General features: G+C 46.9%; 4 protein-coding genes across 4 annotated transcripts; 2 read left to right on the top strand and 2 right to left on the bottom strand.

Moving 5' to 3' along the window:
• Positions 1-3: 3 nt before the first annotated feature.
• AOL_s00079g147 (uncharacterized protein) lies at positions 4-1861 on the bottom strand (the record flags this gene model as incomplete). Its single annotated transcript, XM_011124022.1, has 4 exons — positions 4-564; positions 658-970; positions 1034-1467; positions 1769-1861. The coding sequence occupies 4 exons, from the start codon at positions 1859-1861 to the stop codon at positions 4-6; spliced, it is 1401 nt and encodes a 466-aa protein (XP_011122324.1).
• Positions 1862-2326: 465 nt separating this feature from the next.
• AOL_s00079g146 (uncharacterized protein) lies at positions 2327-7495 on the top strand (the record flags this gene model as incomplete). Its single annotated transcript, XM_011124021.1, has 2 exons — positions 2327-2561; positions 2679-7495. 2 exons carry the CDS (start codon positions 2327-2329, stop codon positions 7493-7495), a joined length of 5052 nt encoding a protein of 1683 aa, XP_011122323.1.
• Positions 7496-8777: 1282 nt separating this feature from the next.
• On the top strand, positions 8778-10524 carry AOL_s00079g145 (uncharacterized protein; the record flags this gene model as incomplete). The annotated part of the gene is made up of 5 exons (XM_011124020.1): positions 8778-8853; positions 8944-9083; positions 9174-9596; positions 9667-10202; positions 10278-10524. 5 exons carry the CDS (start codon positions 8778-8780, stop codon positions 10522-10524), a joined length of 1422 nt encoding a protein of 473 aa, XP_011122322.1.
• Positions 10525-11088: 564 nt separating this feature from the next.
• Positions 11089-12072, bottom strand: AOL_s00079g144 (uncharacterized protein; the record flags this gene model as incomplete). The annotated part of the gene is made up of 3 exons (XM_011124019.1): positions 11089-11513; positions 11582-11801; positions 11884-12072. The coding sequence occupies 3 exons, from the start codon at positions 12070-12072 to the stop codon at positions 11089-11091; spliced, it is 834 nt and encodes a 277-aa protein (XP_011122321.1).
• Positions 12073-13034: the final 962 nt, after the last annotated feature.

Here is a 13034-nt window from a genome sequence, read left to right as displayed (position 1 = left end):
TTGCTAGGCCACTGGAGGAGCTTCCGCGACCTGCCCCGGTTGGTCGTAATGACCGTATGCGGAGACTGGCGGCGGAGGGGTGAAGAGCTGATGCTCTGGGGCCAAGATCGGAGGCGTCGGGATTCTATACCCGGCCGCATACTCTGCGGGCACGGGTGAGAGGGCCGCAATCGGGGACGGGAATCCCAAGTCCTGGCCGACAATGCCCTCAGGGGTGTAGGTGCTCGGCCGAACACCTACCTCCCGGGCCGGTGGGTGCACAATGCCACCGATGCCAGGAGTCCCATCATTGGGCGCGACAGTATGCGACGGTCCAGCCACCAACCCCGAGATACGCTGGGCCTGCAGGCGAGACACCCCTTGGGTCCCGAAGCTGTTGAGGAGCCCCCTCTCAAAGGCCGTAGCCTGATCGGAGGGCCCCCACAACGACCTCGAGGGATCCAAGGGACGCCCTCCCGCAAGCTCAGGGTAGAGCTCGGAAAATCGGCGCTGTATGTCGCTGATGGACCGGCCATAAAAGGCCAGTCCACGATTCGCCGCCGCACTCCTCCACACCTTCCCGTGCTAAAAGGAAAAATGACATTATAGTTAGCAGAGTTCATGAGTAGTGAGTGGGATAGAGGCGCAGGTTGAAAAGATGGGATAAAATTGACATACTGTCTGGTAAGCTGTTAAGAGGTCAGCTTCCTCTTCGGCACTCCATTCGGTGCCCTTCCTGATGGTCACCTTGCGGCGACCAGTTGCCGTTGTAGCAGCAACGGCTGCAGAACCAGGGGCCCTCCTGGGCACCACTGGTCGTTCCTCCCCCCCCCTCTTCTTGTTCTTCTTGCGGTTTAGCTTCTTGTGGTGAAGCGCCGCATCGACGTCCAATTTGTAAAAAATTGGACCGTCACGAGTCCCGTACTCGTTGGGCCACAACAGTCGGAACCTGTCCTTCAGGTCCCAAGGTTTTCGGTGGGCCAGACCGAATCTAAATGTCAAAAGTTAGCACGGTCCAGACTATGAAGCGTTGAGTGCAGAGGGTGTTACTTACTCCTCATCGGCCTGAATCCTCGCCCAGGCCCCGATTCCGTATTTTTCGACCCCTTTTACGAGGCGGGTCGTCTCCTCCCGGCTCCAGTTCCGGCGCGGTTTGTTCTTCCGCTTCTGGGGCCCGTTGGCCTGTCCGTCCTCATCGGCGCCAGGAGAGGCAGCCGACTCAGGAGAAGCCGAGTCCCCAAGCGAAGCAGATACCGAGCCGGACTGAGGGACCGAAGTCACCTCAGCCCTGCTCGGCAAGGACATTTGTCCCAGAACAGGGACCGCGGGGGCTGGCTGGGAAGCCGGTGGGCTCGGCAAGTAAAGCTGAGACCCCATGGTGGGTGCCTGGTATGTATTAACCTGCGCAGGCGGGGCAGGGAGCAGCAAGGCCGGAAGGCTCGTTGCTGTGGTGACGTCACCGGAGGGACTGGCATGGCCAGACGAAACCTGATCGATGATGAATAGATTAGCAAAGATGCAATTGAGGTGGAAGGGGCAAGCAACAGGAAGCTAATTGGCACGAAGGAACATCAAAGAGACGAAGGGGGTAAAGGGAGAGTTCGAGTTAGGAAGGGAGGAGGGAGGGAGGGAGGAAGGGAACGCGACTCAATTGAAGGTTGTATGGGAGGTACAGAGAGGAATTGACGAAGCAGAGAGCAAGCAGAAGGATGACGATGAAGCTGAAGAAGCAGCTAATGGAGGAAGGAGGGAGGGAAGGAGCAAGGAGATGATGATGGAATATACTTACAAGTTCGTCTGCCAGCGGTGACTGGCCATCGTCGTCAAAGGGATAGTCACCGAACAAGTCATCCAGGTCCTCGAAGGACCATGGAGACCCCATCGCGAAAGGAAGCTACCAACCAAGAGCAGCAGCAAGAAGCAAGAGAACGAGAGAAACGATTCGAAGCAAGCGAATCGGAAGAAGTGATAGAGATGATGAAGACAGAAAGGAGGAAACGCTAGCTGGTGATAGTGATGGTGATGATAGGGATGGTGGTGAGGTGATGGTGAGAGGTTGGTGAGAATGAGGACGAGGACGTGGGGTTGTAAGGAAGAAGAAGAAGGGAGTCAGTCAGTCGGAGATGTCGAAGTTAACATGACAAAAAAAAAGTTGGTTACCCAGCGCACCTCGTACCCAGGTGGCATGGGTCATCGGGGCAACACAAAGTACCACCACTAATTAATTAAAACCACGCGCTGCCCAGGCCGGCCTTCAATTGACTCAATCACAACTTCATGGCCGAGTCTACATATCGTTATTAAAGACAAGAAAGAAAGGAAGAATATCACGAGATATGAAGTAATCATGGCTTTCCGGCTACGGCTTAACAACGTCGACAGTTATCAGGCCGTCCCAACTAGCCTGGACTACCCCGTTATTCTTAGTAAACCCACCCCGCCAGGCCAGAAGGTGAAAGCGACTCTGCCTATCCTGCGTGTCTTTGGTGCCACAGAGACGGGACAGAAGGTATGCGCCCATATCCACGGCGCTTTTCCTTATTTATACGTCGAGTACGAGGGTAGTCTTGCTCAGGATGATGGTAAGCATGTTTCCATATCTTATTTTATTTTATTTCTTTTTTTTTATCTTGTTTTATTTTATGTTTATTAGATTATATTTTTATCATATGCTAATTGGATACCTGGGACATTGATAGTCGGGGCCTACATATACCGTCTGCATGCCTCGCTCGATCATGCTCTATGCAAGATCTACCGTCGTAATCCACACGACCCCAAAAACGTGTTCGTCGCACGTATAACCCTCTGCAAGGGCGTCCCATTCTTCGGCTTCCATGTCGGCTGGACCTACTATCTTAAAATATATCTATTAAATCCATCTTTAACAACTCGAGTCTCGGACCTCCTCCGCTCCGGTGCAATTCTCAAAAAACAATTCCAACCGTATGAAGCTCATTTACAATACATCCCGCAATGGATGATAGATTACAATCTCTACGGATGTGGTTACATCAATTGCTCAAAAGTCTATTTCCGTCAACCAATCCCGACTGAAGAAGAAGCAGGGGAGGCACATATCTGGCATACCTCTACAATCAACAGAGCCGATGTGTTAGACGATCTCGAATTCCCGAGGATATCACATTGCTCGCTAGAAATTGACATCCGGGTCTCGGATATTCTTAACCGATTGGACGTCGAACCGAGGGATTTACACCATGACTTTTTGGAGCTTAGAAATCCGATACCGGGCGATAAGAAGCTCGTGCCGAGTATGGCGGAACTGTGGCGGGATGAGGCCCGCAGGAGGGGTTTAAAGGATATTACTGTCGAGTCCTTTGGGCAACAGTTCTCGGCGGCGACGAGGAAAGTGCATGGTGGATGGGTTCATGAGGAGGAGTATAGGGAGAGGGTTGAACAAATCATCGACGCTGAGAATGCGAGAGCTACAGGGAGGGATATTCAATGGCAGGGGTTTGTCCAAAACGATCCAAGAGGGGATGAAATTAAGACTACTCTAGAGTCTGTCAAGGATTTCTACGAGAGTGAAGTGAAGGGCGATAGTGTCAATATATCGATCGATGAATGGCAAAGCGAGGGAAACGTCGATGTCGACGTCGACGAAGAAGGAATACTGCGGGCCACTCAGGCGGACCCTATCAATCCAGATGAGCTTGGGGACAAAAATGAAGAAGGGGATACCGAAGAAGACGAGGACGAAGAAGCGGATGACGGATCTCCGGATAAGAACGATGAACTTATGGACGATGCAGCCCTAGAAAAACTCGAGGACTTCCAAAACTTGGAAGAAATATCCCAGACCATCATATCAATAGAAGACCTCGAGCAGTTCGGTGTTCTACGCCCTCCTTTGCTATGGATGTTTTCGCAGCACGACTTCGAAATACCAGAGGAGATGTTTAGTTCAGTCAGACCACCCTCAAAAAGCGATTCCGAAGGCATCCACGTCAACGGCGAACAAAGGCCCCTCAGGATTCGAAAGTTAAGAAATGGCAAATATGATATACGTACTGCAAAATCTGTCGGGAAGTTCGTACTCCCCAAAACCGAAATACCACAGTCCCCTAGGAAATCCCAACAATCCCAAGACTTCTCTCTCACACCCAGTAAGAAAGCGATAGTCGAGGCGATGTTCAGTCCCCGCAAAAACGGTGGTTCTAGTTCGCAACCTTCACAGCCACTTCTAATATCATCCCAAAACTCTCAATCCTTCGACGGCTCCTCTCAAAACTCACACCGCTCTCATAACTCCAAAGCATCAACCCTTAGAGGCCTCAAATCCTCTTTTCCAGTTGTAAAAGATGGGAACGATGAAAACTTCCTTCGCCCCTCCCAATCACAATCCAAACTCCTTAGCTTCTCAAGATCTTCGTTCAATAAAAGCGCCACTGAAACTCAAATTTCACAGACTACATCACTAATCGCAGAACTAACAGCTACCTTCCCAACCAAAGGTCAGTTAGTCTGCTATAATGCCGCCCCACCGTCGACCGCAGACCTCTTAGAGTCAATGGACGAATTTTCCCTCCCCCACGTAGTATACCAAGACGCTTTCTACAGCAATGAAAAAGACGTCCCGGACCGTCCCCGCGAATATGCAGGCAAGGAATTCAGACTCCAATCTAACACTGTCAACTACCTTCCACCGTTCAACCCAGACGGCCTCGATATCCCCTCTTCCAGCAACAAACCCAAAAAGACCTTACCCAAAAGAACATCCATCAAAACCTGGGAATTCGCCAAACCCCCTCCTTCTCTAGCATCAATAGAACAATGGCTCGCTGAAGAAGAAGAATTGAAATACACAACCCTCATAGAAAGCTCTCAGGTTCCTGTAGCCCCTCCATCACAGGGTTACGCATCCCAAATAGACCCACCGACGCAACGGAACAAACATGGCATTAAGTTCTCTCAGAAGAAAAAATCAGAGATTATCTCTCATGAAGTCCAGCACATGTCCGTAATGAGTCTTGAAATCCACATCAACACCCGTGGAACCCTTCTCCCAGACCCAGTAGAAGACGAAGTAGCAATGATATTCTACTCCTTCCGATCTACCGATGCTGAACAAGCAAGCCAAGGGCTTCAAGAAGGACTACATACCGGCATCCTCCTACTCTCCGAATCAGAATTCGAAGCAGATAAAATTCGAAAAATATTCCCAATAGAAGTAGACCGTGAGAGTTCCGAATTAGACCTTCTACTGTCCTTAGTTAGGGTAGTGAGGGAACTCGATCCGGATATTATAACGGGCTACGAAGTCCATAATTCCTCGTGGGGATACTTAATCGAACGTGCCAAGCACAAATACGACTTCAGCCTGCCTGACGAACTTTCACGCGTAAAAGTTCAGTCTCACGGCAGGTTCGGAAAAGAAGCTGACAAATGGGGATTCACGCATACATCTAGCATACGAGTTACAGGCCGACACTTGATCAATATCTGGAGGGTAATGAGAGGTGAATTGAACCTTTTACAATACACCATGGAAAACGTAGTATTCCACCTCCTAGCCCGTCGAATGCCGCATTACTCTTATAGAGACCTAACACGGTGGTACTCCGGCGAGAAAGTCAACGCCTGGACCCGGGTACTCAAGTACTTCCTCACTCGTGTGAAAACCGATCTAGAACTCCTTGACGCCCAAGAACTAGTACTGCGAACATCCGAACAAGCTCGTCTTCTCGGTGTCGACTTCTTCAGCGTTTTCAGCAGAGGTTCACAATTTAAAGTTGAATCTCTGATGTTTCGAATCGCAAAGCCGGAGAATTACGTACTCATATCTCCGAGTAGGAAACAAGTTGGCAGCCAAAACGCATTGGAATGTATACCGCTCGTTATGGAACCACAAAGTAATTTTTATACTTCACCGGTTCTGGTACTCGATTTCCAAAGTCTTTACCCCTCAGTCATGATCGCGTTTAACTATTGCTATTCCACCTGTCTGGGTAGAATAGTCCAATGGAAAGGCGGCGTCAACAAACTCGGTTTCACAGACTACAAACGCGAAAATGGTCTTCTAGAACTCCTACGTTCCCAGATCAACATCGCTCCGAACGGAATGATGTACGTCAAACCCGAAGTTCGAAAATCCCTCCTCGCAAAGATGTTAGGAGAAATCCTCGAAACCCGAGTTATGGTCAAAGAAGGCATGAAAAACGATAAACAAGATAAAATGCTTCAGTCGTTACTTAATAACCGACAACTAGCGTTGAAACTAATCGCAAATGTTACGTACGGGTATACATCCGCTTCATTCTCCGGCCGAATGCCGTGCGCTGAGATTGCGGATAGTATTGTACAAACGGGACGTGAGACTTTGGAAAAGGCGATTGAGATGATTCATGCTACGGAGAAATGGGGTGCTGAAGTTGTGTACGGGGATACGGATAGTTTGTTCATTTGTCTACCAGGGCGGACGAAAGATGAGGCATTCGATATTGGTGCTGATATTGCAAGAACGGTGACGGATGCGAATCCAAGACCGATCAAATTGAAGTTTGAAAAGGTGTACCTTCCTTGCGTGTTACTGGCTAAAAAGAGGTACGTTGGGTATAAATACGAAAGCAAATCGCAAACTACGCCGGAGTTCGACGCCAAGGGGATAGAAACCGTACGAAGGGATGGTACACCCGCGGAACAAAAGATCGAAGAAGCGGCGTTGAAGACGTTATTCCGCACCAGCGATTTATCACAAGTCAAGCAGTTCTTTCAAAGACAGTGTACAAAAATCATGGCAGAGAAGGTTTCCATCCAAGACTTCTGTTTTGCGAAGGAAGTTAAACTTGGGACGTATAGCGAGAGAGGGATGTTACCACCCGGAGCGCTCATATCCGCCAAGAAGATGCTGGAAGATCATAGAGCCGAACCGCAGTATGGGGAAAGAGTTCCTTATGTGGTTATATCCGGGGCGCCAGGCGCAAGGTTAGCAGATAGATGCGTACCGCCTGAAGAGTTGTTAGAGAATAGTCAGAACCGACTTGATGCGGAGTATTACATTTCCAAGAATTTGATACCGCCGTTGGAAAGGATATTTAACTTGGTAGGGGCGAATGTGAGAGGGTGGTATGATGAGATGCCGAAGATTCAACGGTTAAGAAGAATTGTGGAACCAAATTTGATAGGAGGTGAAGAGCAGCAGCAGCAGAGGAGAAGACATACGATTGAGTCGTTTATGAAAGGGTCTGCTTGTATTGTTTGCTACGCGAAGGATACAGAAAAAGGGATATGTGAGAGTTGTTTGGAGGATATCGACGGGTCGATCTACACTCTAAAAAGTCGGATTACAAAGATGGAACGAAAAAGTGAAGGACTTAGAAGGATATGCAGGAGTTGTGCGGATATTAGTAATAGCGAAGAAGTCGGGTGTGATTCGAAGGATTGTCCGGTATTTTACAGCAGAGCGAGGAATGATACGAACTTGAGAGCAGAACGGGCAGCGGTTGAGCCGTTCATTAAGCATTTACAGGCGTTGGGAGGGTGGGATTGGTAGTCCTTTTAGTGCTTACTGTTCCACTGTTACACATGAGACAGTAACCACACAGATGTCATGAAGAAAATGTGTTGAATATGTGGTATTCTTCGTCCGGGGTTTTTTCGGCGAAATGAATGGGGTCGGTTTATGGCCTGGAGAAATCTGCGCGCGCGGGGGGCCGATGGATTGGTAATATCCACCTGCGACAGGCCCAACCCATAGGATTCGACCATGGATAGTCGGCATGGGGAAGGGATGGAAGGGGGTGTGGGATAACCAATGCAGGTCATCCGTGTTCTATGTAGCCATCGGCGTCATACTAGCAGGGGCCCGACCCATTCAGAGTTTATGAGGGGTATGGTGGGAACAAAGTCTTTTTTTTTCCATTTCTCAACCGGCAACATTCGGTCCCTCGGTTCTGATTCGGCCCACGCCAGAAAATTTGGTTGAAAACTAGTGTATGTCGGATATAAATACGGGGACGCTGATATGTAGAAAGCAGGTATCTGTTACGTTACGGGACAATGGTCACGATACCCCATACATTGCATTTTGAACATACTATAACATAGACGGATATCACATTTCTTTTTAGTTTATTTTTTATTATTCTTACATATAATACGCATATCATCCTGCGGAGAGAGAATCCGTTCGCCCGAATTCTTTTTATTATATCTTTTACTTAATAATTGCTATTTCCCCTCATATTGCAATCAAACCGACGTTTATATAAGAGTACGATATACTTTTATACTTTTCGAATTCAACTCTGTTTCAACGACAAACAATCGAAGAAGGTCGGGATATCTGCACATGGCACAGCGCCGCACCTTCCTTTTTACAATATCCTAACCTCCGCTGTGGAAACGGGTATGTTCATGCGAATCTCTCCAGTATCGATCCCCCCCTTCTCTTTTCCCTTTTTATTCCCTATTCGCTAGTTTTTCCAGCTCTTCTCCTCTATAGCTATATGCATGCGTGCGCTAGTTAACGATAACCTATTTCATGTCGTGCGGACCCTACTTTCCTTTCCCCGTATTTTCCTTTCATCCTCGTTGGAACCTTGAAGTTTAACTTCTTACAAACTTCTTGGCTCGCTTCATATCTTGTATTCGACAAAAAGGAAAAAGCTAGAAGCTAACTATTATAAACTGCGACTAATTAATTGTTTCGTAGATGATATATACTCCCTCATCCCCCCGCTCATCCTCTTCTTCTCCTCTTCTTATTCCCCATATTTCGATTCTCATACTCCAATTAAATCGGTAATAAAAAAGGACCTACGTCGGTCATCACCATGGACCCACAATCCCGCCCGCTCGCTGGCCGAGTCCGTAAAAATACAAACATCGACTCTACGATCGTTCATCCCGGTACATACACCCCATCCCGCCCCTTATATATATATTTGTCGCACGGGCGCATATAGCTAAAATCGGATGATAAACTAATTAATTAACCAGGCACAATCCGAATCAACGTCTCCGGCGCATTTATAGTGGACGAGGAAGCCAGTTCTCCACCCAAAGCGTTGAAAACTAGTGGAACGAATGATATTCGATTACCGCACCATACCAGCGAGGTATCGCATATCGCTGTCGATGTATGAAAAAAAAACCAAAAACTTCTCCCCTTTTTTTTTCTATCTTTGGGGTGTGGGGGAAACGGTGAGCTAACTGCTGAAAAAAAATAGATCGGTGGCTCCCTTGCCAAACTCGTCTACTTCACCCGAGACCCCCACACAACCGGCGGCCGTCTAAACTTCACGAATTTCGAAACCGACAATATCGACGATGTAATCTCATACATGGGGATCCTGATAAACGGCCAAATGCAGCGGTCTTTACTTTCGAACCCACAGAATGCGGGTGGTAAACGTGGCAGACCCAGTGATTTGTGCGTTATGGCTACAGGGGGTGGAGCGCATAAGTATTATGAAAAGATTAGTGAGGCGTTGGATGGGGTTACGGTTTATAGAGAAGATGAGATGGAGTGTTTGATTGTGGGGTTGGATTTCTTTTTGAAGGAGATTCCGGAGGAGGTTTTTGTTTATAGTGATGAGGAAGGGATGAGGTTTGTGGAGCCTGGGGAGGAGGGGAATATTTATCCTTATCTTGTGAGTGTTTCCTCAAAAACATATTCCATTTTTACGATACTAATATATAATGTGATTTTTTTTTTTCTAGCTGGTCAACATTGGTTCTGGAGTCAGTATGATCAAAGTCTCCGGCCCCCAAAAGTTCGAACGTATAGGCGGTACATCACTCGGCGGCGGAACACTATGGGGCTTATTATCCCTCCTAACCGATGCACGATCGTTTGATGAAATGCTACAGCTGGCGGATAAGGGCGATAATACCAGTGTTGATATGCTAGTCGGGGATATCTACGGAACAGATTATGGAAGAATTGGATTGAAGAGTACCACTATTGCCAGTACGTTTGGGAAAGTGTTCAAAAAGAGCGTTGAAGAGCCTGGAGAGGATGGAGCGAATGGGGTTAATGGGAATGCTGTCAATGGGGAAGCTCACGGGGAGGTCAATGGGAGTGCGATTGTAGATGATGATGACGATGACGATAACCACTACCATCACGAAGAGGTGGTGGCGATGGATGGAGAAGGAAAGAGTCTACCAGATCCCACTGTTGAAAGGACCAAAACCAAGAAGATGAAGAACTTCAAGGCCGAGGATATTAGCAGAAGCCTCCTTTACGCTATAAGGTAATAACTCTCTTCACGAAGTCCACCTATGTGCGTGTCTATGAATATCACTAACTTATCATCTTTCGAATGTAGTAATAACATCGGCCAAATATCTTACCTCCAAGCGCAGCATCACAATCTCGGGAGGATATACTTTGGAGGCTCATTCATCAGAGGTCATAGACAGACGATGAATACGCTTGCCTATGCTATCAAATTCTGGTCGAAGGGGGAGAAGCAGGCGTATTTCTTGAGGCATGAGGGGTATCTTGGTGCCGTTGGAGCGTTTTTGAGACGACAGCCCAGAGATTGGGGTAGGAGGAGGAGTAGCTTTGGCTGAATAAAACAAAGAAAAAGAAAAACGTTAACGTTAACGATCGTTACTTGAGTTTTTTTTTTATAAACATGACAGTCGAAGGAAGGGTTTTAGCGGCGGGTTCTTTCTTTTTTTTCGTTTGGTTATTTGTTAAGCCTCGTGAAGCGGTTTACTTTTCTTGATCTTCTTCTTTCGATTCTTTCTTGGTTTGAAATTCTCTGTTCGTCATTCGTTTGGCGTTGAGTCTTTTCTTTCTCTTTCTCAACACGGTTTTCTCTTTTCTTTTCTATCTTATATAATGCCTTTTAATGGGGTTACACATTTATTATGTATTTTTAGATTAGATGGGAGCGGATAGATTGATCAATTGATGAGATGATGATGACGATATTCACCTTCTTTTCTCAATAACATATTTTATAATTTAGTAATAGCTTTTTGTAGAATGCCTGACGACGAGCTTGTAACAGTCCCGTCCGAAGAAAGATAGATGACTACCTCAAATAACCCCTTTGGAGACCCCAAAAACGCCACAAATGCCTACGAATCCAACGAACAGTAAAATCTAATAAGAAAGAGAAAAAAAAACTACACCAACTCCTCCAAAACCCCCTCAACAGTACCATACCATTTCCCCACATTCTCCCTATTCGCCAATCCCCTCTGTCTCTCCTCCTCCCTCCTCCGTCTACTTTCCTCAGCATTAGCACTAACCGCCTCAGCATTCGCTTCCAACGGTTTCAATTCCCTATCCAACACCTCTATCCGTCTATTCTTTGTAGTTATATTCCTGTTCGCTGCATCGATTTGGCGTTGGAGTTGGATTATTTCTGTGTCTGTTGCTTGTAGACGATGTAGTGTTTCGCGGAGAGGGAGGTGAAGGTCGGGATCTGTGGATGGATCTGTGGATTCCGGTGAGAATTGGAGGAGGGAGGCGACTTCGGATTCTAGGGATGATATCGTGGGGGGGAGGGAGAGGATGTGGGTTGTTGTGGATTTTAGGGATGCGTATTCTATAAAATTTATATTACTGATTAGATTGATATGTTCGAGGAGATATAATGGGAAATTGAGAAGGTACCATCGCAGACTCTCTTCCCCAATTTTGATATTTCGGCGTTAATAGCGTTGACTTCGCCTTTACATTTCCTTAGACCTTCCTTTTGTCGGGCTACTTTTATTTCTAGTTGTTCTATTTCTTCGGGTTCGACTAGTTCGGGTATATCGGCTGTTATGGCGTTTAGAAAGCGTTCTTTGGTGACTTGTTCGAGATATTGGAAACGGAGTTTGGAAAAATATTCCTATATGGTATCATAGCTTCGATTAATAATGGATCCCAAGATATATATATATATACTATATATAAAGAGTGTGAAGACAGACCTTGTAACTGGTCAACTCGGCTTCCAGGATTGCACTCGATTGAGAGGAATCGGCACCATCTCGCTGCTGGGCTTCTTTAAGGATCCTTAGGATGGAAAGAGGTTCCTTTTGGGACTTTGCGAGGAGTTTGATGAGGTCTTCGGGGGACTTGGCGTCTGAGGCCTGGGGGTCTTTTGATTTTGGGGGCATGGTTTGATTCGTTTTTCTTTCTTTCTTTTTATTTACTATTGTAACTGGGGACAAGTTAGCTATATGATCCCAACATTGATGTTACTAGCATATATAGAGAATAAGCACCTTGAAGCTATTACATATCAAACATATAATATGATATATCGATATTGGTATGCATATGTTGGTGTTGTTTGGCAGTCGCGACGTTGGAAGCGGGATCGCGGGATCGAGTCGCGTGGATGTGGAGATACGTATGTGCCAAGAAAGGAACCAATTCCGGTGTCAAAAGGAGATATTTTAAAAATCAAATCAAGCATTCCCAGCGCGTTCCTTCGCGATTGTTTTAAAATCACTTGCTGAGAATGTTAAAATTTCGATGTCAAAAGTGATCGATATTATATCGAGATATTGTCTTTGAAAGAATGAACCGTGTGTGTGGCTAGTGATTGGTATGAAAGGTGAATTGTGTGGCTGGTGTGTGGCTGGTGGCGGTTGACGCGGTTGACGCGGTTACAAGCGAGAGCTGCACGTCCCCCACACTTGCCAACACAAAACCGGATGCAACTCTTTTCCGGGCTGGACCGTAACGTTAAAACGCAGACTAAGCTGATAGAGCTGGCTTGCATTGCATCGGGTAACATATCGTTGGTATTACATACTTCGAGCAGTTGATGAAGTCTGGCTACGTGTATCGAACAAACTCCCGACCGACCGACCGACCGACCGTTTTTGGTTAAGTTGTTCTGAGGAGATTCGACAGAGCGTTTTTACCGGGCCATTTCAACCACGTTGGAAAAAAACGGCCGCAATTGATTGCAAACTCCTGAAAGTGTTGCTACAGAAACAACGTTTTTTTTGGGTGTCCGTTCACACTTTTTTTCCCGTTGGACGTGGATGTGGACGTGAATGTGGACCCGCCCTCCTCTTTTTTTTATTTTACACGATCTTGTTTTCGTTAGGTTGGTACACTGTACGTC

This window comes from Orbilia oligospora (assembly GCF_000225545.1).
Source record: "Orbilia oligospora ATCC 24927 unplaced genomic scaffold scaffold00079, whole genome shotgun sequence".
Lineage (NCBI taxonomy): Eukaryota > Fungi > Ascomycota > Orbiliomycetes > Orbiliales > Orbiliaceae > Orbilia > Orbilia oligospora.
The sequence above is the reverse complement of the archived record's forward strand: the minus strand, read 5'-3'. Positions and strand labels throughout refer to the sequence as shown.